The 26,023-nt window shown below is 47.1% G+C and overlaps 2 protein-coding genes across 3 annotated transcripts in view; both read right to left on the bottom strand.

Moving 5' to 3' along the window:
• The window catches only part of TIMM50 (translocase of inner mitochondrial membrane 50), a 34,480-nt gene extending 17,415 nt beyond the window's left edge, over positions 1-17,065 (bottom strand). Inside the window, exons 1-3 of one of the 2 annotated variants that reach the window (XM_084814689.1) lie at positions 16,811-17,065; positions 13,020-13,167; positions 10,922-10,953 (exon numbers count right to left, since the gene is read on the bottom strand). In XM_084814689.1, the coding sequence (XP_084670815.1) occupies positions 10,922-10,953; positions 13,020-13,167; positions 16,811-17,047 (417 nt within the window). In that variant the 5' untranslated portion in view covers positions 17,048-17,065. The remainder of the gene's footprint in view (positions 1-10,921; positions 10,954-13,019; positions 13,168-16,810) is intronic. The other variant, XM_084814688.1, reaches the window with a different exon arrangement.
• Positions 17,066-20,821: 3,756 nt separating this feature from the next.
• SUPT5H (SPT5 homolog, DSIF elongation factor subunit) overlaps positions 20,822-26,023 on the bottom strand; it is a 41,570-nt gene continuing 36,368 nt past the window's right edge. Inside the window, exons 26-29 of the mRNA XM_084814683.1 lie at positions 25,460-25,628; positions 23,589-23,792; positions 22,677-22,772; positions 20,822-21,310 (exon numbers count right to left, since the gene is read on the bottom strand). Coding sequence (XP_084670809.1) covers positions 21,167-21,310; positions 22,677-22,772; positions 23,589-23,792; positions 25,460-25,628 — 613 coding nt within the window. The 3' untranslated portion in view covers positions 20,822-21,166. The remainder of the gene's footprint in view (positions 21,311-22,676; positions 22,773-23,588; positions 23,793-25,459; positions 25,629-26,023) is intronic.

The following is a 26,023-nucleotide window of genomic DNA, read 5'->3' as shown; positions in this document are numbered from 1 at the left end:
AGAACTTTGCTTTGGCCACCTGATCCAGGAAGGCAGCACTTGGATCCAGGAAGGCAGCACTTGGAGTCTTCTGTATGCGAGAGCTGCGCTCCACAACTGCAGCTGCAGAGCCTCCACCCCCTGCAGATGCCTCGAGCCAGCCAGCCAGCCACGCCTCCCACGGAAGAGCTACTGGAATGAGCGATGCTGCACAGCTGCAGCTATCATTGGTTTGCTCCCTGGATGTTCACAAAGCAGTCGTGGAGGGAGGGAGAAGGGGGCTGGGGAGAGTGGCTTCAGACTGGCTGCCCAGGCAACGCAAGAAGGTCAGCGGAAGCCAGACAGGGTCAAAATGGACAAAGGAAGGAAGAGTGGTACATGCAGAAAACATGGGATATTGTTGGTTTTGGACTGTATTTATTTCTATAACCCCTCAGCACTATTCCAGAAGCAGGAACCTATTTTTAAAAAGGCCAGGATATGATAGAGACCCAGACACTGAGTAAGGATAACAAGACAACACATACAGGAATTAACATAGGTGTGGGGGGGGCTGTGTTTCTGTTTGCTCCTCAGGGCTGGGTAGAAACAGCAACATGTGCTAAGTAGCTGCTTTTGGCATGTCTCCTTAGAAAGGGAATGTGATTTTAAAGAAATTTAGGTTTGGTCACAGATTCCGTAGATGGCATTGACCAAGTTGCTCTGGAAGTCAGTTCTCCATCAAACAGGACCCTCTCCTTTTCTCTAGAGCATTGGCATTCCATGGCCTCAAGGTGGCTTACAAAGTAAAACACACTAAAATGCAACATCAACAAAAAAGAACGAATAGCTGCTAAAACAAGAGCCAGCAATTAAAAGCCCAAGTAAAGGCAACATTGGAGGTGATTAAAAGGGCCAAGAGTGGGGGTGGGCAGCCTTTTTTTCTGTCAATGGCCACAACTTCTCATGGGTAATCGGTTGGGGGCCACATCTCAGTGGTGGGTGGGGCTAGAGCCCAAAGTAGGCCAGACACCCCTTTCCTCTGCCACCTCCTTTTCTCTCTCCCTCTCATCCTTCCAGCCCAGGGAGCTGCCAAGAAAGAGAGATTGCTCTTGCCAGAAGCCTGAACTGACTGAATGCAGAGGTCTTTTGGAATCAGACTGAGGCCGGCAGGTTGCCCAGAAGAATATCCAGTACCACTGAAAGTGCCAGAATTCCCTTGGTGCCTAAAGGCTAACAGAGCCATCCCTGAACAAATGTGTCTGGGGATAGAGTTCCAGAATCTAGGTGCCTCCAAGGAGCCTCTTTCTCTGGTAGTCACTCGCCTAACTCTGAGGACAAGGTCAGCCAGAGGGGAGCCTTGGAAGATCTTCATTCATGGGCAGATGGGCAATGACAGGCTCTTGAGTGAGAAGGTGAACAAGACTATCTACAATACAGCCGTAATCTCATCTGCAGCCCACTGGCAGGACTCTTGCATTTCCTTGCTTGTAAACAGCAAGCTGCCCAGATTCTTGCACTTCCTGTGTAAAAAGCAACCATGAGCACATCCAGAGTGCTTCTTTAAGTAATCACAGCCATCTATGATAGTGGGGGGAGGAGGAGGTTTCAGGTCAGAGCGCATGGCCTCCAGGAAGCCCTAATGCCTGACCCTGGTCCTTTTAGAAGTCAGCTACCACCTTTGAGCTGGGGGTTATTCCACTTTGTGCTTGCAAAAATAACCGAGCTTTGGGGCTGGAGCCAAATGGTTCTTGCACCTTTACACTCTGAGATTGCATCAACATGCAGAGTTGTGCTGTGCAGTCAACAGAGAGGCTTCAGCCAGCATAACACAGCATGTTTCTATAAACACTCCCCAAATCGTCCTGACCCTCATGTGCCCCATGTAGGGTCCCAGACCCTTGTTGTAATCACAGCTCTCAAGCCCACTCAGCCAAAACAGTTTTCAAAAGGTAACTCTATAGCAAAGAGTCATTTTCATTATCCTCATCAACACCCATCTCAAAAACTACTTTTGGATCACCCAACTCCTTCCAGGTGTTGAGCTGAATGGGAGGGACCCAACAAAGAAAACTTACATAACCGCTGAAAGACAGATGCGCACTACTCCTTCATTCGCTTCAGTTCTCGTTGCTAGAAGAAATCAATTGATAAGGGAGCAGGGGGACATACGGTTTAAGGAAGACATACCTACGCTTCTAACCCTTATTGAGGAGGATGTTACTAGTATAGATTCCCTCCATCTCTTTTCCAGGATGTCTCTGCATTCTCCATAGAAAACACAACTGCTTTCTCTTTGAAAATGAGCCATCCACACTTACAAAAATGTAGTTTCAGTGCTTAAGGCCAGGATCCAAAGAAAACTATACGCTCAAGGGGGCTTTCATGCTTGTGCTCCCTGAACAGCAGCCCCACCATCACAAGAGAAACACCTTTTGAAACAGATTGTGATATAGCTCTGGGGAGGAGGGGGGCCTGCTATTTGCAAAAAAAAGTTTTTAAAATTCCATTGGATTTTTTTCAAGATCCTGGTTGCACCTAAAGTAGCTTTTTGGATCTGAGCCATAGGCATCTTTACACGGCTGGCTCCTAACTCTTTCTACCTGGTTCTTAAGACTTTCAACCTATTTGTCAATTCACGCCACTGGTTTATTTCCTCTACTATTTTGCATTTAGAGGAGACAATCTATTCTAGCATAACTGGCATTGTTTCAAAGTATGTATCAAGCATTCTTATTCTGAACTGGGGCTAAGTCTTTAAGGGGGTGGGGGGAAGAGAAAGGGGAAAAAACCCAATTAAGTATGATTGATTCCAAAAATAAAGCATAATTTGTACATGAATGTAGTCTGCCTGCAGCCAACTTGCAGGACTTTGCTTTTCAAGCAACAAAGTTTGGGCTTGAGGAAATTAAATTCCTGCAATGTTGAAACCTGGCTGTTCTAGTAACAGCTTTTTGCATTTATACACAGGCCAGAGAGGAATCGCTGGGAGAGGAGCCCTTTCAATTCTGCCCACTTTGAAATAATCTGTAGTAATGCACCAGCTGTTTGGGCACTACAGAATCCTCCATGCAAAATAACAGTACCCCTTAATACATCTAAAAAACAAGCACCCCAGCTGAAATCTGCACACACGCGTGCACACACAGACACGCATGGTTGCAAGCAAGAGTTATATTGTTTGCAGACACAGATGCAACAGCAAAGCCGCTGTTAGCCTAAACTGCAAGACTCTATGAAAAGTCCTGATCCACAATCCTTCGGTTAAAAACACTGCAGGAACTTGAAACAATTTCAGTCAGGTTTCTGGCACTGACTTGTTTTGCTTGGAGGGTTAATTTGCATCCTTGTGGCTACCTTACAAAGAAATATACTAGATTGTTCTGCTAAGAGCAGTGGCAGAATCTGGTCTGGAGAAATTTATCTTTAACTGCTCTTGGGAGAAATTAATCCAAACAATCACTAAATGCACACACAAGTTCATGAATCACTGCTTTGTTTTATCTCTTCACTCAGTGTTTGGGATTATGTAAAATAAGTAGAAAGAGGCAGGACGAAAGACTTTTAAAACACACCAAGATTAACCCAACGTCTAATCCTCCACTCTCTTTTATTCAGAGCAGTGGAACATGGGCTTGGCAGGGTAAGAAACCAGTGCCGACAACTGGGCGCAGACAGAGAACTGTAGCACACTGGCAGCTGTCAGATGTCTCTCCTACTGTCCGGAGTCCTGGTCATATTCCCCGTACTTAACCAAATACAACCACTGCTACCAAGTTAGACCAACTGGGGATGTAAATACTGAAGTACGTCTCGACGCTTGTTAACCAAGTTAAGCGTTTGAATGATGCAGATACCACCTGCAGGTGAACTATTCCACATTGTTTGGCTGGATTTTAGATTACGGTTTTCTGTATTTGTTTAAATCTAAGAAGCCTCAGGGGACCGTACACGTACAATGAAATAAAGGCTGAGAGATTCAGCGAAGTCTGTGCAAGGCTTATGTCAACGGCCTTCAAAAATGTTTCATCTTCAAGGAAAATTTCCACATTAACATGTCTGCTATGGAACCCCTGTAACTCTGGCAAATCTGAGGTTTTAGAATCTGGCAAATGTTTTAGAGTGCAGTCTGTTCATATGGAGGACTGTTTAGTCCTTGTGGGCCTTAAAGTTGTCCTGCATGAACAGCGAGTATACCCTACCAGACATTCACCTAGAACCTTCTCAGTGAGGACCCCCTGATTTGCTTTTCAGGAAACCAGAGTTCTGGACAACACAAAACTTGATCACCACTGACCTAACTGATAACTGCACCTTGATCAAACAAAATCATCTTTTTAAAAAGGGGGGGGGGTCAAAGCCATTTCCACTTGTTTAGTACTGATAGCTTTGTTAAAAACCTAATATGTATTAGATAAATGTTCATCGAAACAACTGTCAGGTAGAAGATAACTGCTAGCACCACAGGACTGTTATATTAAGTGATAATGCAGCCAGCATCCTGACTTCAATCCAAATTCATAATCCTGTGAGATTATATCCCATTAAAACAGAGTCACTGTACTTCATCTTGATCATCCTCAACCCACTGTCTAGGGGCACTCATAGATCCAGCTCTTCTCCAGGCTAGAAGCATTTTTTATCAAGTGCCTCTGATACGATGAATGCACTAATTCTTAATGTCCCTGGCCCCACATCCCTTCCTAAAGGAGCTGTTCACGCAACACACTAACCCACGCTCAGTTGAGTGTGGGTTGTTGTTGAACTGTTGGCTGTGTGTTGAGCCATGGGTTAGAATGTTGCGTGAACCCAGGACATTTTCCACAAGGTGGCTTATCAACCACCCTGAACAACCCAACAACAAACCATGGGTTCTCAAGGTGGCTTGTTCGATGAAAATAAGCCACACTGCATAGATAATAAGCCACCCTGTGGAACATATCCTGAATTCAGACAACACGCTAACCCACAGTTCAACAAACAACCCACGGTTCAACAACAACCCCCACTTGACCGAGTGTGAGTTAGTGTGTTGTGCGAACCCAGTGTTTCCTGGGCCCCCATTACAATCACCCATAGCTTACTACTGCAATGTGCCCATGCATGGGTATGCCCCTGAAAACAACCCGGAAGGTCCAGCTGTGCAGAGTGCCACAAACAGCCTTCTGCTTGATGTAGCAAGACCAGAGCATGTTCACTTGATACTATGGGAACCGCACAGGCTATCAACGTGCTTCCAGGCCCAATTCAGGTTGCTGGCGTTGACCTTGCATATTCTACATGGCCTGGATCCAATGTATCTCAGAGCCCCGCCCCACCCCTACACATATTTAGTCAGTCTGATAAGGCTCTGTGCCACATTCCTTTTTGGAAAACAAAAATGTCTGCTTCAAGGAACATGGGCCTTTGCAATGTGACCCCCAAGGATATTTCCTCCTAGAAGATGCATGTTTGCAATTTCCTTCTTGCTTTTAAGATAACCTTGCATTTAAGCACTCAGCGGGTTGCCATAGCCATCAAGGAATTGTATGCAGGCAAAGAAGTGTGATGCATGCACACAATATTGTGTAAGCACTGACTGGGAGCACAGAGCTCTCTGGCTGGACTTGGGAGAGGAGACGACAAGGTTTAAGGCAAAACAGATGTGTGCTACATGTGTGCGCACGCGCATACACACAGACTAGTTCTGTGTACATCTGGCTGATCGTGCTTGTTTTCATTTTGATAATGTGATTGTCCATCACTGAATTGAGGGTCAGCTGGTTTAAACATTTTTATCCCACCATCCCATGAGCTCAGAAGAGTCTTGGATATTGGGCTGACTGGCAGTAGCCTCAGGAAATTATCTTCTGCATTACAGACAAAGCCCACTTCAAAACACACACACACACACACACACACACAACATCAAACATTTGTCCAGCTTACTTGGGAAGATCTTCAATAGCTTCAATAGGGGTTGGACTTGATGGCCTTGTAGGCCCCTTCCAACCCTACTATTCTATGATTCTATGATCCCTAGGCAATCATCCTTGGAAGATTGCTCTCTCACCTAACCACAATCATTCTGGCTGAAGTTGGCGTTCATCCGATTTGGGAGAAAACCTGATGCGCCCTGTGGCGACGACACAATGCACCCTCTTCTATAGGGACAGGTTGCTCAATTCAGGTTTAACACACTTGCTAGGAGTTGGAATGTGTTCCCTCAGGTCTTGCAAATCAATTCAGCAGGTCAGGGATTCTCAAGACTTTCAAAGTAAAACCAAAACAGAACAAAAAAAGTGTCTGCTATGAAAAGAAGTGTCTCTGCCAGGCAAGACTGGTGGAAAGGAAGTGAGGGTATGGGAGGCCAGACAAGTAACAACAAAAAGAAAGCCAAGAACTTGCTCCACTGCACCTCTTCAGGATGATCAACAGAAGCAGCGGGCAGAGGTACAGTTACCCACAACACAACATGGATATTGGCCAGGAAAAGCACACAGACCTGTATTTGCTCCCTAAATTAACAACTTTTGACAATCTGGGCAGTAAACTTGATCTTAAATGTCAACTCCATGGACATTTCTACAATCAAACCAGCATCTCAAAGACGGTTGGTTTTGAAGCTCAACAGTGCCACCTTGAGGGAAACAAAGGCACGCAACTTAAACACCAAAGTCAAATACACACCAGGGGACCCACATCTAGTAAACAAAACCCCCTCTTTCACTCCAGAACTACTAAGGTGGTTGGAAAAGGCAGTAACTTCCTAAACATTATGAACAAAAATGTGTAAGAGTCAGGACCATACTGTTAAAGTCCCAGCTCAAAACAATCTGAAATAATTATTTCAAGTTACTAGGTGCAAGCACCCACCTGTTTGGCAGCATGAACCAGAGAATTCTTCTAGCTACATCCCAGCTAGATGTGTAAACACTTAAAAATTATCAGATGCACAATTCCAGTGGCCACATACAACCAGGCTGACCAGATTCTGAGTTTTTTTCAAGCGTGCAACTTGATGAAAACATACAAAATAAAACTGTTATCAAATTATCTGACTCATCTTCCTTTCTGCAACGGAATCATGTTGTACTCCATGTTTTCCCTTCTGACACAAAGCCTCCCTCCACCTTATATTAATCTAGATCCAAAATCCTTTTTTACATCTCCCTGCTGAAATCATCCTTTTTTAATCTTAACTGGAATGGACCCAGTATTTATTTTGATTTTAAAACTAGAAGCTGAGAGATCAATGCACACTTGAAGACTTAAAGAGTGACAAAGGAAATTCGTAATAAAAAAGATCAAGAAACCTCCCTTCTGCAAATCCACACTTCTCAGGAGAAGGAAGCAAAAGAACAGTGTGGGAAAAAGAGAGAGATCAAAGACTGACCCCATTTTAAAGCCACTTAGGCAAAGACATGTCCAGACAAGCCAGGTCCCACTGAAGATCCTCTTGCACCCAGGTGATGCCATGCGACTTGCAGGAAGCTGTGAAGTGTGCCACGGCCTTTAGACAAGGCACATCTGCTCCAGCGCAGGCAGCCTCACGCCTCATTGTGGCCATTCACATGAATGCGACAGGCAGTCTAAAAAGGGCCATTAACAACACCAAAGAGTTTTATTGTGGCTCAAGAACAGCAGGTAAGGGGACAGACAGGGAATACCTTTGAGAAAGGCAGGGGCACAACCACTTCAAAGCATGGACATTCTCCAATTCTGCCATAGCAGTTCCAGATGTGAAAATCTTCACCTCCCCCTGCCAATGCTTCCAAAATATATTCCCACAAAGGGGATATCTTTTGATACAAACCTACACACTTTCTGCTTATTCTAACTTGTGAATGATTGCCAAAATGTTGCAGGAAGCCTCAATGTAATGAAGTAGTTCTAGAGGAATTGGGCAGCCCTAGAGTTTATCTGGTGCTCAGAGACATATAGTGGTTATTATTTTTATTATTAGTTTCAGTAGTAGTAATACTTGTATACTGCTTAATATAATAACACCTCTTAAGCAGTTTACTTTGCACATGAAAGGGTCATTGTATCATGGCTAATAGCATGCTACAGATCTACCCTCTGTCAAGTTGCCTTGCCTTTTTAAAGCAATGAAAAACTCCTTTTTAAAACCAATGACTGAGCATCATTATAATGTTGTAGACAAATACAACTCCTTTCCCTCAATTAAAAAAGAAGAGCCAAGTCATAGGAAAACACAGGCTTACACTTTCAGAGTCCTTATAAAAGGACCTTTGAGACTCCTTATAAACACACACCTCTGCAAGAGAAGCTGATTGTGCTGGAAGGCACTTGTTAGGGCAAATGATCAAAAACAGATGGCATGTGCCAGCCATAAGTGGACCTGCTGCCCATCAAGGTGAGAAGCAATTCACAGAAGCATGGAGTGTGTTAGCACCAACTGAAGGAGACTGAGGGAAGGAAGGGAAGAAAGGAGGCTCATTCACCTGGGGCAGATGGAGAAGTGCTCCCTTCAGGAATATTGCAGGACAACTTCCTCACCTCCCAAGACAATTCAAGTGCTATTTACAGCAGAGTGAGGAATGACATCTTTGCCTCCAACATCAAAAGCTGCCCATAATAGAAAGGCAATCAGGAAGTAAGAGACACTTCAAAAAAGGGGGGGGATGGGGGAAGCGCACCCCCCCACCCCCCCACCCCCGTTCAAAACACCTAAGGGATATGCAAGGCCACTAGCAATTCACACCTCACTTCCTCAAGAGCACTAAGGCTTGTGCTGCATATCAAGAGAGACAGGACAGAATAGACACTCCTAATCAGTATTCCTGTAATGGACACAAAAAAGCACAAGTGCAGAAAGGGACCCCCACCCCCACAGCAACACAGCAAGTGTTCCTCTCGAAACCAAGGACCAAAGAGGTCAGCCTAAAGATACAGAGGGTGAACCACAACTAAGAAGCACCAACATGCTGAATCTACAAGAACTGCAGATTCCAGTCCAACTTCCCAGCTCTACAATGTAGCGCTTACTCCAAAAGCTGAGTTTGAAATACTGAGTTTGAAAATAGTTGTGCACTTACTTCAGAGTAACCTTCACACTCAGACTTATTCCCAAGCAAGCATGCATAGGGTTAAACTGTTAACATATCCATAAATGTAAGAACTGATTTTACTCACAACAGTTATACGTAAGCTCACAAAGAGTTTGGCACTTGCTAAAACAACCCACCAACTTACCAATCATGCTGAAGAGGGGAAAAGTGTGTGCGCACGTGCAGGGCAGAATCTGTGGAATTGGGTCCCTCAGACAGATAAACTGTGACCCTAAACTAAACAACCCTGTGCAGCAAGTAGAACTAAAGTAACTGCAGAACTTCAACACACAATCACCCCAAATCTGGTGCATTAGCAGTGCTTCTTTCCAGGTGAGCCCCAATACTGTATTACTACGGTGAGCAGTTGGACACTGCAAAATACATAAGATTGCAATGAACTTTATACACCATTTCCCCATCTGGAGACATCAACAAAAGATGAAGGATGCAGGCCAGGGGTGAAGAGACTCCCCCTAACTCCCATCAACAGCAACATATCAAAGGAGAATGATAATAAACCCACAAAAGGGCTGGAGTGTGAGGTCTGTCATGAACAAGCCCAATTAAGGCAACTGTTCCCAAAGGAGGAGTCAGAGAGTAAAGGGAGGAAATAAAAGTCGCAGATGAATATGCAGAGCTACTCAGTTCAAACAGCCTGCACCTTCCCAGCCCCTCAAAAGACAATAGGTAGGTCAAACTCTAATCAGCAAGGCCCATTCACACATCCATGGCAACATGTGCCTGCTGTAATAAGGACCACAAAACATCTATGGGAACTTGGCTCCAGACTTTTCCCCACAGACTCAGGGCTGAGTCATAGTGGAACAGGAAACAGCCACCCAAATATTTTTTTGGTGGCACAAAAGGGATTTGGGTAAGCTAAGGTCTTTGTCCAGCCTGGTTTATATCCTGTGCTCAGTGAAGGAAAATGTTTCTTTGCTCAAAGTTATGTTTGCCTATTTTGCAACTCTGTTTTACCTGTAGACTTTACTCAGAATCAGAACTGGGGAAAAGCCAAGAATTTGGAGAGGCTGGAGGGTGGGATGATAAATGAGAAGCAATAGAGGTATACTAGCACAGGTGTAGGTGACATGGCCAGGTAAGAGGGACAAATAACTGCACAGGGTGCTACAGCTCACAGGACCTCAGGAGAATTTGCAGTGATTGCCTCCATGTTTTCTGGAATACCTGCCGAAGCAGTGTGATGCATTCAGAAAAAGAAGAGTGCAAGTTCGAGTCTTGCTGTTCAGCAAGTAGTTTACTGGAGAGCCATTTTGAGGAGGGAATGAGGAAGGGTGGGGTGGTCAGGTCTTCCCTTATTTCCAGATGTATTGCCACAGTCACTACTTGCTCCCTGCCCCACTTGCTTCTGAGTTGGCAACTATGAGGCCCAGCTAGTATTACTGAGGGGGCCAGATTTGGTCCCAGGGCCTCCAGTTGTTGATGTCTATTGCGTATCCTCAATAGTTAGAACGCAGAAAGTGTACATGGGAGACCCAGGCTCAAATCCCTGTTGAACTACCAACCCCTCTCACAAGGTTCCTGACAGTATAAAGGATATGAAAGTCAGGAAGTTCTTTGAACACAGAGAAATGCTATAGAAATGGCCATGTGCCTCACTGCCACCATTCATGAAGAGTACACATAAATTACTCTCATCCTACACAGAGGGAACATGCATTGTGATGCTGGCTCCCAACAATATTCCACAGTTTGCTTTTCCACTCATGTCTTAGCAGCTAACAAGTGTATCTGTCTGCCAAATTTAAATAACGTTCACTCTGCCCCAAGGGAACGGGCAAGTCTAATTTTCAATCATCAACTGCACAGCAACATCAAGCACACAGTGACCCCTAGTGGCAGGCACCTAATTAACAAGCCCAACATCCTAGAAAGAAGCAACTTACCTTAACGCCATGCTCATCCACTGAATTACTACCTGCCACCAAAAACAAAGACAAGACAGAAAAGTAACTTTGGAATATTGCACAACAAGAACCCCAAAAGTTTCACAGCTGGTACAAAGCACCGTGTTACACGATTCAAGGAGCAAATGCAATTCCATTAGATTAAGAATGTGCCAAGAGAGCTCTTGCTGTTTCAGGTTCAATAGTGAAAGACCAGCTTAATTTTCAGCTATTACGATTTTCCTTTTTGAAATCTTTTTAATCTTGCTGGCAAGGGGAAAAAGGGGAGTTTCTCCACCCATATATGCTTGCCCAGACACCAACATCATTTTCAGAGGCCCTCTTCGGGGTGCCCCTGCCAAATGTCGGAGGCAGATGTCTACTATACTACCACCACCACCACCACCACCACATGGATGAAGTATCCAGAAATATCAGAATGATAACCATACAGCTCTGTAAACCTGGAGATATACACACGCATGTACATAAAAGCCTGGGAATCCTGGACTAACAGGATACCCAAAGACAATTACATAGATATTTAGAGATGCGGTACTTTGCATAAAAAACATGTGAAGTGTGAAATCCGCATCAGTTACAACAGGGGTGCAGAACCTCCACAGCCTGCAGAGGCTCTCCATCTGGCCCGCAGAGGCTTGTGCTCCCTCCAGGGGCCCCTCCCCCCCCGAAAGCCCTGCCCCTGGAGGTTACTGTGGGCTTGGGGAGGCGGTGGGGAAAGGAATCCCTGCTGCTGTTTTCTTCAATCTGTGATTGGAGAAAACAGCATGGATTCCCCTGCACGCTCCTCCCTCCCCAAACTGGGATGGGGAGTGGTGCACAGGGGATTCCCCAGCCAAGGTGCTGGCTGGAAGAGCAACCTTACATCAGCACCTAAACTGGGGAGACTTTGCTCTGCCTAGGCTTTTCCTAGCCAGGGAAAGCCTTGGCAGAATGAAGCTAATTTGGCCCAGTGCCCTTCACTCCTCTGACAGGCTTCACCTGCCCAAATGGGGAAAGCACAGGCTGGGGAAAGCACAGGCTGGGTGAAGCTGGCAGGTAGATGGTTCAAATGGAGCCTTCGTCACTACAGCTTTGCTGCATGTGGGCGTTCTCTGACTGGGAAAACCCAAGTACAGCAAACACGAGCCGGCTCAGTCCCCTTCACTCCTGCTTGAAGCTAAGCCTGGCCCCCAGCCAAAGTGCCAGGTTAAGGATCCCCCTGGCATTTCAGATAGGGATCAAATGATGTCATGTGGGTGTGACCACACCCACCCAACATTGTATGGCCAGCAGAGGGCTGGATTGGAGGTCATCTGCCCCCCGAATGGTTCTGCACCCCTCATTTAAAGTTATCAGAGCTCCTCTATTATTCCCATAGCATACAGCTGATCTGCCCAATATCAACAAATTATGAAAAGAGATTTTTACCCAGTCACTGCAGTTACATGCCAAACAATGCCATGCAGCCTTCCCCAACCTGGTGCCCTCCAGCTGTTTGGACTTCAACTCCCATCAGCCCATCCAGCATGACCAATAGTCAAGAATGTTGGGAATTGTAGTTCAAAACATCTGGAAGTCACCAGGTTGGGGAAAGCTACTGAAATACATTGTCCAGCACAGGCTTTTTGATTTTGGATTCCTTGCTGGACCTTCTAACAGTAACTGAATTAAATTTGGGGGTACTTACAGCAATAACAGCTAGGAACTATATTCTGAGAGCAAGGCCTCCCAGTAAGACTTCATGACCAGCCCAACCAGCCACTGGAGAAGACACAGCCAGGCTAACAGCTCTCCAGGACAGGCAGCTATGTTCTATTAGCAAGTCTATAAAAAAACGCCTGAGTTCAAATCCTCCTCCAATCCACACATAGCTCCATCTGAAACGGCATCTAGAGAACAGGAACTTGTACCAGGTATTTCCACCCAGATCAGTTGGAAGGAACCATCCAGAGGGCTGGAGCCAGCCATGTCTCAAAGAGTTGAACTGATAATGGGACAGAGGATGCAGCCTCAACATAGTGAACTGACTGCCATCCCTGCTGGTAAACCTTGGGCACACCTTAACCTTTCCCTCAGTGGATGAAGGAAAACTTACCAAAGATGTAGATAATTGCTATACCGCTGCCAGCTCCCATAAGCCCTGCTATCCTGAGCACCATTTTCTTGGCATATGCAGTGTTTTCCTTCTGTTTTTTCTTCTCTTGCTGTTCATCAGAGCCTTTTCCATCTCCATCTTCTGTTGACTGCACAGAGAGAGAGAGAGAGAGAGTGAGTGAGTTAGAGTTATGGGGGTGGGCAAAGAAACAGACAGCTTGCTGAAGCTGGAGGAACCATTTCAGTACTTAAAGGGCTCAATCCTATGCATGGCTAGACATTTAAAAAGTCCTACAACTCCCAGCGTGCCCCAGCTGGACATGCTGGCAGTTGTAGGACTTTTTTAATGTCTAAACATGCATAGGATTGCACCCTAAGTGCGGTTATATTGATGTTGAATTAAGATGCAACTAAGGTAGCTTAAGGTGAATTAAGGTGACTTCCAGAGAAAAAATTATGAATTTGGCCAGAGGGTATCTGCTATGTAGAGAATTTGATCCTTTGTTTCAATGCCAGAACTGGGCTTTGCCCATGCAGATATTTATTATGATTAGGGCTACAACACATAATTGATCAATTTATTAAATTACTTGATGGGGGGAGCAATCCTATGGCCGCTAGTCAGCGGCTAGGCTGCCATAGGATATTTGGTTTTCCAGGAACTGACCTCGGAGCCTGCACTCTGAGGTCAGTTCCTGGAGAACCAACTTTCTCCCCCTTCTGCGCTGCCTCGCAGGCAACACGGAACAGCCCCGCATTCCACAGAGGAGCACAGAGCGGCCAAAATGGGGCGTTCTGGGGTGGGGAAGGCGGAAATGCCAGTACAACACATCCTATGTGTCATCCGGCAGCCGCCTCCTCCGCTTCGCCTTCCCATGGCTAGACAGCCAAAATCGGCTGTCTAGCCGCAAATGCAGGGCAGGAGAAGCGTGGAGGGAACGATCCCCTCTGTGCTTCTCCTGCCCTGCATTGGATAGGCAATCCAATCGCTCTGAGTTCGGAGGCAGCCACCTATCCCCATAGAATTGCGCGCTAAAAGTTCTTAATAAACTAAAAAGGTGGCACCAATTAATCAGGACACAGATTCTAAATATATATTTAGTATCAGCACTTACCAAAATTGTGGATGGTATATACCGCTTTAGAAGAGGCGCATGCTTAATCTGTTAGCCTCTAAAATGTCACAGGACTGTTCTTACTCCCCCCACCCTTCATTATTGGGTATAAGCTGTAGCTCAGAAAAAGAGCACATGCTTTGCATGCAGAAGGTAACAGATTAAACTCTTGGCATCTCCAGGTAAAACACCTCAGATAGCACGTGCTGAGAATAACCTCAACCCAAGACCCCTTGATGTAAGACAGCTTCATATGTGTGCTTTTGAAAAGCTTTTGAAAATGTTCATTTTAGGAGATGCCACAGCTCAGTGACAAGAACACATGCTCTGCATGAAGAGCTACAGGTTCAAACTCCAACATCTTCAATTAAAGGATCTCAACTACCAACTGCTGGGAAAGACCTCTACATGAACCTCTGCAGAGATGTTAATAGTCAGAAGAAGCAATAGTGGTCTAGAAGAAACAATGGTCTGACTGAATATAAGGTGGCTTCATATGCCAGTGATCTGTTCTTGCAAATTTGGGGTGGACCTAGGGCTAGAGCAACAGCAGTGCACACTGAACATCCCACGTTCAACCCATAGCACTTCTAGTTAGAGGTGTCTCATTTATGAGGTCTGGAAAAGATCTGTGGCTGAGTTCTTGGAGATACAATAGTCCAATTCAGGATAAGGCAGCTTCCCAGAAATCAACAGCAGAGCACCTGCTTGCATACAGAAGTACCTAGAATCAGTCTCTGGCATCTCCACATAAAAGGGATTATTGACAGCCACACTGGGAAGGGCCTTGGAGGACCACTTCCAGATAGAGTAGACAACTGCAGGATAGGCAGCCCAACAGTCTGATTCAATATAGAGCAATGTTATACAAACTGCAATAACATATGCCAGTCATCTGTTCCTGCCAGCTTGGGGGAGAGGTCACTGCTCAGCGGCAGATCACCTGCATGGCATGCTCAGGGTCTGCCATCTCCAGTTCAAGAACCTTGGGGAGTAGGACTGGGGAAACCCTCTGCCAAAGCCTTCGAGAGCACCTGCAGTTAGAGTACTAGGTACTGGGCTGGATGGACTAACATTCTGACTTGTTATGACAATCTTCATTAATTCATTGATTCATTCCATTTCTATACTGCCCAACTGCCAAAGTTCTCTGGGTAGTTCACAAAAATTACAACCCCAAAGTACAACATAATAAAAACATAATACTTTAACATGCAAAATTAAAAAAAAACAATGTAACACAGCTTTAAAAAATAGTTACAATTAAGATACCAGAATCTGATAGAACAACTGACATTAAAAGCCCCATCACTTATGCCATCAAAAGCCTGGGAGTAGAAGGAAGTGTTAACCAGACACCGAAAAGATGCTAATATTGGTGCCAGGCTGATCTCAGTGGGGAGAGCATTCCACAATCAGGGACCCACCAACAAGAAGGCCCTCTCCCTTGTTGCCATCCTCTGTGCTTGCCATCCTCTGTGCTTCACTTGGAGGAGGGCCTCAAATGATCATAATGTTCCTATCCTGATGAGTAACACCTGGCAGCGCCAATCCTGGGAAGGAGCAGCCATGGCCGCCTCTGAGTGCTAGCCAATGGGCAGCTCCCCTCCTGTTTGTCTCTCCCATTAAGTGAGTCATCTGCTTTCAGTCAGAAGGAACCATAGCTCAGCAGCAAAGTGCATACTTTGCACGCAGAAGTTCCAGAACTCAGCCTCCAGGTTGCTAGGTTGCTCGACTAGGAATGTGACCTCTATCTGCCTGAGACTCTGGAGCGCTGGTGCCACTTAAGAATAGACCATACTGGACTAGGAACGTAGGAAGCTGCCTTATACAAAGTCCATCTGGAGCAGTACTGTCAATACTAACTGGCAGTGGCAGTCCAGGGTTTCCGGCAAGGAGTCTTTCCCAGCCCTACAAGGAGATGGTGGGCATTGAAACTACATGAAGATGGAACTTTCTCCATGCAAAGCACATGCTCTACCACTGGGCTATGGCCCATCGCAATGCCTCTGACTCAGTAGAAACAAGCTTCTCATTATGGAGGGCTATAGCTCAGGGGTGGAGCACCTACTTTGCATGCAAAAGGTCCCAAGTTCAAATCCTACTATCTCCCACTGGAAGCAGTAATAGAAAAGGCCTCTCTGCTTGAGACCCTGAAGAGCCAACACCTGTCAAAATAGGATGAGCCACCCTTTCCCAACCTAGTGCCCTCCAGATCTGTTAGGGCTACAACTCCTATCACCTGCAGCCAGAATGGCCAACAGCTGGGGATGACAGGAGTTTTATCCCAACACATCTGAGGGCCACCTAGCTGAGGAAGGCTGAAGTAGACTGAACCAACTTGTGCCCCTCCAGATGTTTTGGCCTACAACTCCCATCAGCCCTGGGCAGAGCACTCAACTGGTGAGGGCTGATGGGAGGTGTAGGCCAAAACAAATTCTGGAGGGCCACAAGTTGCCACCCCTGCACTAGAGCACCTTCCCCCAGCCAAGGGGCCTCCGGAGGTGTTGGACTACAACTCCCACCACCCCCATGCCAGCTGGGGATGATGGGAGTTGCAACCGAATACATCTGGAAGGCCCAGGCCGGACTAGAGACCTGACCCAGCAGAAGAGGGCAGCTTCCTGTGTCGCCGCCGTCGTCCATCCAGGGACCCTCGCCGCCGCCGCCGCCTCACCTGCTGCTGCCTGACAGGGTCCCTCAGGACGGCTCCCGTCAGCCCCGCCCCGGCCGCTTGAGAGGGGGCCTGAGGCGGCACCCCCGCGGTGAGCTGCCGCCCCGGCGCCGTCCCGGCGCCGCGCCGCTTCCACCGCCGACAACAGTAGCCGCCGCCGGTCCCGCTCAGCGCCCGCAGCCCGCCCGTCAGCGCCGTCACAGACCAGGCGCGAGCCGCCGCCGCCGCGACCACCGCCATCTTTCCACGCGGTGCACTGAAAGGCGCATGCGCGGGCCTGGCCCAATCAGGAGGCGAGAGAAGACTGCACGAGCGCCCGCCCCTTTCTCCCTCCATGTCTTCCCAGAGCCAACCCGCCGCGCCCGAGCGGCCCTCCCTCCAATAAGAAACCTGGAGCTGACCAAGTTAGCCAATCCGCAAAAGCAGCCGACATCCCCCCCCCCAGGCTTCCCCGCCCACCGGTCGGCTCTTAGCCAATCATAGGGAGCGAGGAGAGAGGCAGCGGACGCCCAGTGGCTGCCGGTTTAATTTCTCCGGCGCGGGTTGCCCCGGCGGGAAGTCCGCGCTGAGGAACACACGGCACTGCCCAATGCGGAGGGGAAAGGGCTTAGTGGGAGGGCCGAACAGGAGGGGAGCTGCCCATTGGCTAGAACGGGATTGGCGCTGCCGGGGGGCGGGACCACCAACGGGGAAAAGGTCGGCCGCCAAGGCGAAAGGGCAGGACACGCGTGCGGGGCGCGCGGCGCTTTATTTGCCCCACGCAAGTTTTCTTTCGCGGAGCGCACGCGGGGCCGCGGTTCGCCCTGCAGAGTGGGAGCCTCGCCTGCGTAATGCAAAACATGGCCTGGTGCAGCGGGCTCCGGTTCCTGAAGGCCTGTTATGAGTACCCCTCCCCTCCCGCCCCGACGTCCTCCCTTCCGAGGGAGCGGGGGCAGGAGCCTCCTGCTTCCCTCGGAGCCTCTAGTTCCACCTTCAGGCACAGCTGACTTCAGCTGGCCTGGAGCCGCGTAGATGAAGGGCGGCTTCTAGGCGGCTTCTGGCCTGGAGACTCCCCCTTCGCGCTGGAAAGGGCCCCACAGCTGTTTTCACAACTGTGAAAGAAAATAAGAGTAATTCGGCTCATAAATGAAGACACTGGAATGTTTGCTTGGCTCCCTGCATGATAGGTAAGGGGCCAGATGATACAGATTACAGCAAAAGAAAGGGGTGGTGGGGAGACGTAAACTTAGGGAGACTGGGGCCTGTGAAACTTGCAATACTTTCAAAAAAAGGAAACTACTCAAAGGAAACTACTACTGTTTCGAATAGGAAATCTGAAGCTGCATTAATAGAAGCATAGCTTCCAAATCCAGGGAAGTACTAGTCCCTCTCTACTCAGCACTGGTTAGGCCTCATCTGGAGTACTGTGTCCAGTTCTGGACACAAATTCATAAAAAACCCTATTTTATGAATTTCTCAGAAATCAGGGGAGAGTCCAGAGGGCCAAATCTTTGCAGGATTTGCCTGTTCCCTCAAGCAACTTCTGGGCCCTGGTTTCACCTTCAGGTACATAGAATCATAGAATAGTAGGGTTGGAAGGGGCCTACAAGGCCATCGAGTCCAACCCCCTGTGCAATGCAGGAATCCAAATCAGAGCATCCCTGACAGATGGCTGTCCAGCCTCATCTTGAAGGCCTCCATGTGGGAGAGTCCACCACCTCCCTAGGTCATTGGTTCCATTGTTGTATTGCTCTAACAGTCAGGAAGTTTTTCCTGATGTTCAGCCGGAATCTGGCTTCCTGTCACTTGAGCCCATGATTCCATGTCCTGCACTCTGGGATGATCGAGAAATGTTGACGTTCCTGTCTGTGACAACCTTTCAAGTACCTGAAGAGCGCTATCATATCTCCCCTCAGTCTTCTCTTCTCAAGGCTAAACATGCCCAGTTCTTTCAGTCTCTCTTCATAGGGCTTTGTTTCCAGTCCCCTGATCATCTTTGTTGCCCTCCTCTGAACCCTCTCCAGTTTGTCTGCATCCTTCTTAAAGTGTGGTGCCCAGAACTGGACACAGTATTCCAGATGAGGCCTAACCAGTACTGTGTAGAGGGGAACTAGTATTTCCCGGGATTTGGAAGCTATGCTTCTATTAATGCAGCCCAAAATAGCATTTGCCTTTTTTGCAGCCACATCACATGGTTGGCTCATATTCAGCTTGTGATCTTCAACAGTTCCAAGATCCTTCTTGCTTGTAGTGTTGTTGAGCCACATATCCCCCATCTTGCAACTGTGCATTTGGTTTCTTTTTCCTAGGCGCAGAACTTGGCATTTATCCCTATGAAATGTCATTCTGTTGTTTTCTGCCCAGCACTCCAGTCTATCCAGATCACTTTGAATTTTGATTCTGCCTTCTAGGGTATTAGCTATCCCGCCCAATTTTGTGTCATCTGCAAATCTGATCAGCATTCCCTGCACCTCCTCCTCCAAGGAGGAAGAAGACGTACAGATAACTTCAGCTGGATTAGAGCCAGAATAGATGAAGCTGCATTCTAAACCCTCTCCAGGGACCATAATAATCTAATCACCTCCATGGACAATAAAACTGGCATAACGTAGCTGCAAGTTTCACAGATATAGAGCACACGATGCTTGGGAGTAATGAGATAACTGACTGGGAACGAACATGCATTCTGCAAGTTGTTGTTCAGTCGTGTCTGACTCTTCGTGACCCCATGGACCACAGCACGCCAGGCCTTGCTGTCCTCCGCTCTCTCCCAGAGTGTGCTCAAGTTCATATTCATTGCATCGGTGAGGCTATCTAGCCATCCCATCCTCTGCCATCCCCTTCTCCTTTTGCCTTCAGTCTTTCCCAGCATCAGGGTCTTTTCCAGAGAGTTTTCTCTTCGCATTAGGTGGCCAAAATATTTGAGCTTCAGTATCTGTCCTTCAAATGAGCAGTCAGGGTTAATTTCCTTTAGGATTGGCTGATTTGACCTCCTTGCAGTCCAGGGGACTCGTAAGAGTCTTCTCCAGCACCACAGTTTGAAAGCATTGATTCTTCGGCGCACAGCCTTCCTTATAGTCCAGCCCTCACAGCCATACATTGCTACTGGGAAAACCATAGCTTTGATTATGTGGACCTTTGTCGGCAAGGTGATGTGTCTGCTTCTTACTATGCTGTCTAGGTTTGCCATAGCTTTCCTCCCAAGGAGCAAGTGTCTTTTAATTTCATGGCTACAGTCACCGTCTGCGGTGATCCTGGAGCCCAAGAAACTAAAATCTGTCACTGCTTCCATTTCTTCCCCTTCCATATGCCAGGAAGGGATGGGGCCAGATGCCATGATCTTCGTTGTTTTAATGTTGAGTTTCAAACCAGCTTTTGCACTCTCCACTTTCACCCTCAACAAGAGGCTCTTTAGATCCTCTTCGCTTTCTGCCATTAGGGTGGTATCGTCTGCGTATCGGAGGTTGTTGTTCATTCTCCCGGCAATCTTAATTCCAACCTGTGATTCATCCAACCCGGCGTTTCTCATGATGCACTCTGCATATAAGTTAAATAAGCAGGGCGACAATATGTGTATAAGGCACACTAAGACTCACTGCTTCTATCCCTCCTAAGTTCAACTGGGCAAACCTTTTACATTTTGACTGAACAACTTCAGCCAGATAAAAAGCTACTGTGAGGGTCAAATCCAGCCCGTCTGCAAGAACTGCAGAAGGCAAGGCTGATGTGTAACCTACAAATGTTGCTTTGACAGAACTGAACGGCAGCAGTTTATTACAGTTGAGAGAAGGAGGACTTCATAGGCCACATTATGGCTTGACACCCTACCTCTGAAGGATCTTCCCTCCCCAACAGAAAGATTGTCCTCCTCAACAGAAACAGTATTTAACACCTAACACAGTTTACAAAGAAGACTACAGTAATATTAAATCCCTTCTTTGGAGCATGAAACACTTAAACAACTGGCTCCAGAAACAAGGCAGCAATCTTGAACATGATAGCTTCTCTATTAAGGTAAACACAGTACGAAGGGGGTACAGGGGAATATTTTATTAAAACAAGCTACACACCGGATGATTCTAGTGCTGTAGAGGGCATAAAGTGCTACGGGAGAGAAAGAACACACGCTGCTCACTGCATGTCTTCTGCTGAAGTCACTTTACGCACAATTGCAAGATTATCCCCACCCCCAAAAAAGCAAAGTCACTTGCTTGGCTGGGGAAATAAGCAGAGACAAAAAGCACACACACACAAAAATAAAACTTCCTTAGGGGCAAATCTGTACAAGGACATGCTGTAGCAGTCTGCAGGCGATATGCTCAAAAAAAGGAAAGAAAAAAAAAAGCCACCCATCACACACAAAGATTATTCTCCATCCCTCTAGGCCTCCAGCAGCTTGCCAAGGAAACGCAGGTTGAGGATCTTGAGCTGTTCTTCCAGGTCCATGCGGACAATGCCATCCTCTCCGTCAATGCTCAACAGGACTCCAGTAGCCTCCCTGTCCTCCCCCAAGATGACCTTGACCTGCAAGATAGGAAAAAGCTTGGGGTCACTGACTAGAAATAGGGGGAGACCCCAATCACACAGGCCCAAGTGTGCATGTACAGAACAAATGAAGAGCAGCCACAGGCCAAATTAGAATCAGCCCAAGCTATGCTCACCAATGGTAATTACTGGGTGGTTGTGAGGAGGCAGAAGAGAAGGAAGCAAGCATCTGGGTCTGTGGTTGTCTGATGAGGTTGGGCCAACCACAGACAGTATTGAAAAAGACAGCATCACCCTATTGTTTTAATTATATAATTATCAGCCTATCAATGAATTCAGTGTGGTTTACACACACACACACACGTAAAAACAATACATACAAAAACAACAAAGAGTCTTGTGGCAACATAAAGATGACCACATTTATTCTGGCACAAGCTTTCATGGTTCATTAAGTGGACAGTGTCTATGAAAGCTCATGCCAGAATAAATGTGTTCATCTTTAAGGTGCCACAAGACTCTTCATTGCTTTTGATGCAGCTGAATGATATTGCTACCCCCTGGAAATGTATACATACAAAAACAACCAGCAGATAAAAGCATGATTTATTTGTCAAGGTGTTTGAAAAACTTAAGATAGTAAAAATGTTTCTAAATGCCAGGTAAATAAAAGGGTTTGCCCGTTGCCTAAAAGACAGCAACACTGGTGCCAAGGGTATCTACCCCTGGGTGGTTGGGAGTCCAAGGGATTTATGAGGCAGCATGAAAAAGCGGCTCACCGAGGGAGCTTGTAGGCAGGAGTCTGGGATGCAGAGTCCCCACACACCCTGGTTTTCAAGTATTACATGCATGGAGAAAGCACTGAAGGCTAATAAACCCATGGGCTACTGACAGAGAAGACCCGTGTAAGACCTTTGCCAAACAGGGAGTTGGCAAAAAGCCTAATAGATAAATGCTCATGCACCCCTCACCCCCCCCTGCCACTGCTACCACTTCTAATTTCTTAACCATTTCCTGCAGCCTCTAGCACTGCGTTTCTCTCCATGACCAGGGACCCACCGCTGTACATCAGGATGCTACCGCTACCACCACCGAGAATAAAAGTTGGGATTGAAAAGACGGAAGCAAGACACTTATGTAGCTCTCCCCAGCCTGGTGTCCTCCATATGCATTGGGCTACTACTCCCAGCATGCCACAGCTACCATGGCTGGCTGGGGCATGCTGGAAGTTGCAGTCCAACACTTCCGGAGGGCACCAGGATGGGCAAGGCTGCTCTAACGGCTCCTGTGTCCACCTTCTCCAAATAACAGCAGAATAACTGAGAACTGTATGGTGTTTTCCTATCCTTATTACTGCAGAGGGCTGTGAGATGGAGGAAACCTCTTCCCATTTCTTTCAACATACCTTATTGTTCTTGGTTGGTGTGACAGGCTCCAGGTGTTCACTGGAAATGCTGACCACCTTCTCACTGTCCTTAAGATAGACTGAGCACATGCCACCCTGCCAGGTCATAGGAGGATGAAGGCAGAGAAAGAGAGAAGGAGAAAACCACTAAGGTGATCAGCTGCAGACTTGGGCAAACCTGCCCAATTCTGGAGGCAGATGAAAAATCTCCCCACCCCACCCCAGATGGCTTTGGGCAAGTCACCGCCCTATTGATCCTCACAAATGGCAGCTGTGAGGCTAGATGAGATATGAGAACGGGAAGTTACCGTATATACCAAAAAGGCTACACAGCTCACAAGTTATGTATACATTGACTGAAGAAACTTGCAACAAGCTTAATCTGCAGTGGGGCCTTCTTGACAAGACACTACAAGGAAGCACCCTGCACAGTAGCTGTGTAAATCTCAGGGCTCAATGGATGTGGCTTCAATGGAAACCTACTTTCCTGATTAATGGAGCGTTCAGCCCTAAAAGGCGCCTCCGTTCAGAATAAAAGGGGCTCAAAACCTCAAGGGGGGGCGGGGAGAGAAGTGGGTGGTATTCCTTCCTTCCAACAGAAACAGCGCTGGGAAGTAGCTCTCCACCCTTCACCGTCTCTCACACCTCACTTAAAAAGGCCAGCTGGGATGTTTCATTTGACATACTATGAGTCATCGAAGAACATGTCCAGATTTGGAAATGGACGCCCGGCTGATACCTCTTTCCTGGGATCAGGCCCTCAGCTGGACAAAATACTGCCTCTGCTCTTATTAGATCTGAACATCGGGAAAATCTGCTATCCGTCTTCCCCAACTCTTTTCAGCCAATCACCCATTCCCCTCCATTTCATGGCCAACTCATGTGAAGTGACATATCTGTCTATTCACTTACAGTCACGCTACGGATGACTCCCGTCTGCCCCACGACCTGGCTGTCCAAGTAAGTGTCACGCACTTTGACCTGGATGTCAGTGGTGACCCAATCGCTGGAGCTCTGCTCAATCCCAGAGCCAGGGGTGTGTGGGTTGTAGCCTCCTGGAGAAGGAGCACCTGGGGTCATAGGACTGTAGCCCACTGGGCTAGGGCTGGGACTAGCCTGGACAGAGAAAGAGAGAGAGAATGGGGCAATTGGTGCATGATCAGGGATGGCTCAAAACGATCTGCTGTCTGAAGCAGAAAATCAACATGCTGCCTGCCCCTTTGTGGATAAGCCGACAAATGATAGCTACAAATCAATTTGCTCCCCCCACCATCCTTTCACAGCCTCCAAGGTCTACCCTCCAAGTCAGATGTGCCTCAGGTGTGGTCAGCCATCAGTAGGCCAGCTGCCCACCAGCTCACAGAGGTGAGACACCCCCGGGAGATTGCAGGCTTCTCGTGAGCCAACAACCTCCAGCATCAAGCCATAAATGAGACCCACTTTCAAGTTGTACCTCAAAACCATCCTTCATACTTTGGGAAAGTCAGCACTAGACTATTCTAATTTGCTGCTATGTGGACTCACTTGCAAGCACTGCCAAGTAGAGCTCCAGTTGGTGCAAAATGCAACAGCTTACCCCATGACGGGGTGGGCAGACGGGAGCGCATCAACCCTGCATTCCAGCATCCTCACTATTCCCCAGGCATAATTTAGGGGACCATTTTCAAACTATGGAGCCCTCCAGAGCTTGGCCCTGCATATCTCTAGGACCACATTCTCCTTTCTCTCCTGCTGAAAATCTCTTGGGTCTGCAAGGAACAACCTCAATTAATTCTATCCATGCTCTGAGGCAGCCAAGCCACTTTGGTGGCTGCCCTGTAGTGGTTGAGATTTCCTTCTTTTGGAAGCCTCCCCCCTCCCACCCAGAGCACTGCAAGATCTTAGCTGGGCTGTGTTGATCTAGTGGTTTTTAGTCTCTGCTAGTCTTCTAGGTTGAAGTGGGTGTCCCAAACACCAGTTAGCTCAGTTTTCTAGCATACTGGCCAGACTACCAGAATTAGGATCAAGTATAAACCAAATTAACTGATATTTTGAACTACACCAATCACAAGATCACAAATGATGAGAAATGGTAGGTTATTTCTTATAAACTAAGAGGGATAACCTAGAGAAAGTTACAAATTAAAATAGATGACTATGATAATTTAAATGAGGAAATGAACTTTATGACCAAGATAAGATCCAAGATGGTAACATGGTAATAGAGAGAACAGAGAGGCTGTTATTGCAGAATGTCAAAGGTAAGGAGATCCTGTTTTACTAGCAATATGTCTGTTGGGCAGTCAGATAAAAACAGTGCCCAGCCTCCATTCCCCCCACCCCACTTACTGTCAAACCCCATGGATCTTCTTGGACAATCCTCAGGGTACGCAAGAGTAGTCAACCTGCTGTGCCCAAAACTGAAAAAGTCTACCTTTAGCTTGATTGTAACCCCATATTTGGTTCCATAGATGGTCATAGGTTGATTCAGCGGCCTTTTATCATTCTCCTTTATGATTCTTACACCAGCCTTTTTGTGGGTGGGGTTTTGCACAGCTAGGGGAATTTTAAAGTGTCTGTTTATTTACACTTGTATCAACTACGACACTGCTATATTCTATTGTTCTTGTAACATTTTTAATGTATTTATTTTATATTATTTTTACATTGGGTTTTATATTGTATTATATGCATTTTGGATGTAAACCACTTAGATATTTTAGGATATCAAGAGGTATAGAAGTATCATGTATGTGTAAGTGAAGCTGCAACAAGATCCAAGCCTTACGCATCATCAACAGTACCTGGTACGCCATTGGCGATGGTGTTGGGTGGTAACTGGCTGGCGAGTGGGTGTTCTGGTAGCCTACAGGACTAGGCGCCACTTGATGGAAACTTTGAGGGCTGGGACTCGGCTGGTAAGAGCCTTGAGGGGATGGAACTGCATATGGAGAAAACTGGTCTGTGTTATACCTGCAAGAAGCGAGAGGGGTGTTGGTTAGGAACAAGGAAGGACCCATGAGCATACTTCCCGCCCCATCCAGTGTGGTGAGTGCCAGTGTGGTGTAGTGGCAAGAGTGTTGGACTAGGAGCTGGGAGATCCGGGTTCTAGTCCCCACTCGGCCATGGAAGCTCACTGGGTGACTTTGGGCCAGTCACAGACTCTCAGCCCAACCCACCTCACAGGGTTGTTGTTGTGAGGATAAAATGGAGAGGAGGATAATGTATGCCGCCTTGAGTTCCTTGCAAGAGGAAAAAAGGCGGGGTATAAATGCAATAAATAAATAAATAAATAAATCTGGACTGCTTCATCCTGACTGCTCTGGGATAATATAATCTGAGGGGCAGCACTCTGAGCTATTAGGGAG

This window comes from Heloderma suspectum, chromosome 10 (assembly GCF_057233095.1).
Source record: "Heloderma suspectum isolate Gila_16-S chromosome 10, 16-S_ref, whole genome shotgun sequence".
Taxonomy (NCBI): domain Eukaryota; kingdom Metazoa; phylum Chordata; class Lepidosauria; order Squamata; family Helodermatidae; genus Heloderma; species Heloderma suspectum.
This window is presented reverse-complemented; position numbering and strand designations above follow the sequence as displayed.